This window comes from Chinchilla lanigera, unplaced genomic scaffold, assembly GCF_000276665.1.
Source record: "Chinchilla lanigera isolate Chin_1 unplaced genomic scaffold, ChiLan1.0 scaffold00149, whole genome shotgun sequence".
NCBI lineage: Eukaryota > Metazoa > Chordata > Mammalia > Rodentia > Chinchillidae > Chinchilla > Chinchilla lanigera.
The window spans coordinates 938226-939529 of NW_004955550.1; the positions used below are offsets into that span (position 1 = coordinate 938226).

The window sequence follows — 1304 nt, forward strand, 5'->3', positions numbered from 1 at the left end:
ATAGAATATAAGGGAAAGAATGATGTCTGCTGTTGTCTCTGTTTGCTGTTTGCTGCTTTTGCTTCCTTTTGCCTGCCATGGATTTTTTCTCTTCTGCATTTCCCTTTTGCCATGTCACCATGTGTTGGAACCAGGAAATTATGGGCTGAAACCACTACAAACTGTGAGCCAAACTAAACTTTTTCTCTTTTTAACATTGGATGATAGGCATTTTGTCCAGCAATAAGAAAAAGAAAATTATGTATATTATACTATAAATATTTATATGCTATTCATATCTACATGTTTTCTTTCTCAAGATGATTTAAATATAAATCTGAGTCCTATCTCATTTATTCTACCATTCAGCAATTGCTTGAATTTTTACAGCTCACAGACACATGAAAAGCTTCAACACCCCCAGCAACTCCAGCACCATCAATGGCTTCATCCTCCTGGGCTTCCCCTGCTCCAGGGAGGGCCAGCTCCTCCTCTTTGTGCTCTTCTCTGTGATTTACCTCCTCACCCTCATGGGCAATGCTTCCATCATCTGTGCTGTGCGCTGGGATCAAAGGCTCCACACACCCATGTACATCCTGCTGGCCAACTTCTCCTTCCTGGAGATCTGGTATGTCACCTCCACAGTCCCCAACATGTTGGCCAACTTCCTTTCTGACACCAAGGTCATCTCTTTCTCTGGGTGCTTTCTACAGTTCTATTTCTTCTTTTCCTTGGGTTCTACAGAATGCTTCTTCCTGGCAGGTATGGCTTTTGATCGTTACCTTGCCATCTGCAGGCCTCTACACTATCCATCCATTATGACCAGACATTGCTGCACTAATCTTGTGTTAGGTTGCTGGGTACTTGGCTTCCTGTGGTTCTTGATTCCGATCATCATCATCTCCAGAATGTCATTTTGTGGATCCAGAATAATTGATCATTTCCTGTGTGACCCAGGTCCTCTGTTAGCCCTCACTTGCAAAAAAGCTTCAGTGATAGAGCTTGTCTTCTCTGCCTTGAGTCCTTTGCCCCTAGTTATCCCCTTTGTCTTCATCATGGGGTCTTATGCTCTGGTCCTAACAGCTGTGCTGAAGGTCCCTTCAGCAGCTGGGAAAAGAAAAGCTTTTAACACCTGTGGTTCTCACCTGGCTGTGGTTTCACTATTTTATGGCTCAGTCCTAGTCATGTATGGGAGCCCAACATCTGAGCATGAAGCTGGGATGCAGAAGATTGTGACTCTCTTTTATTCTGTTTTGACCCCTCTCCTTAACCCTGTGATATATAGTCTTAGGAACAAAGATATGAAAAGAGCTCTGCAGAAATTT

The 1304-nt window shown here is 43.3% G+C and overlaps 1 protein-coding gene across 1 annotated transcript; it reads left to right on the top strand.

Annotated features, from left to right (window-relative positions):
* Positions 1-292: 292 nt before the first annotated feature.
* LOC106147381 (olfactory receptor 11G2-like) lies at positions 293-1298 on the top strand (the record flags this gene model as incomplete). Its single annotated transcript, XM_013508551.1, has 1 exon — positions 293-1298. A coding segment is annotated over exon 1 (918 nt), but the record flags the coding sequence as incomplete, so codon positions are not given.
* Between the last annotated feature and the right edge of the window lie 6 nt (positions 1299-1304).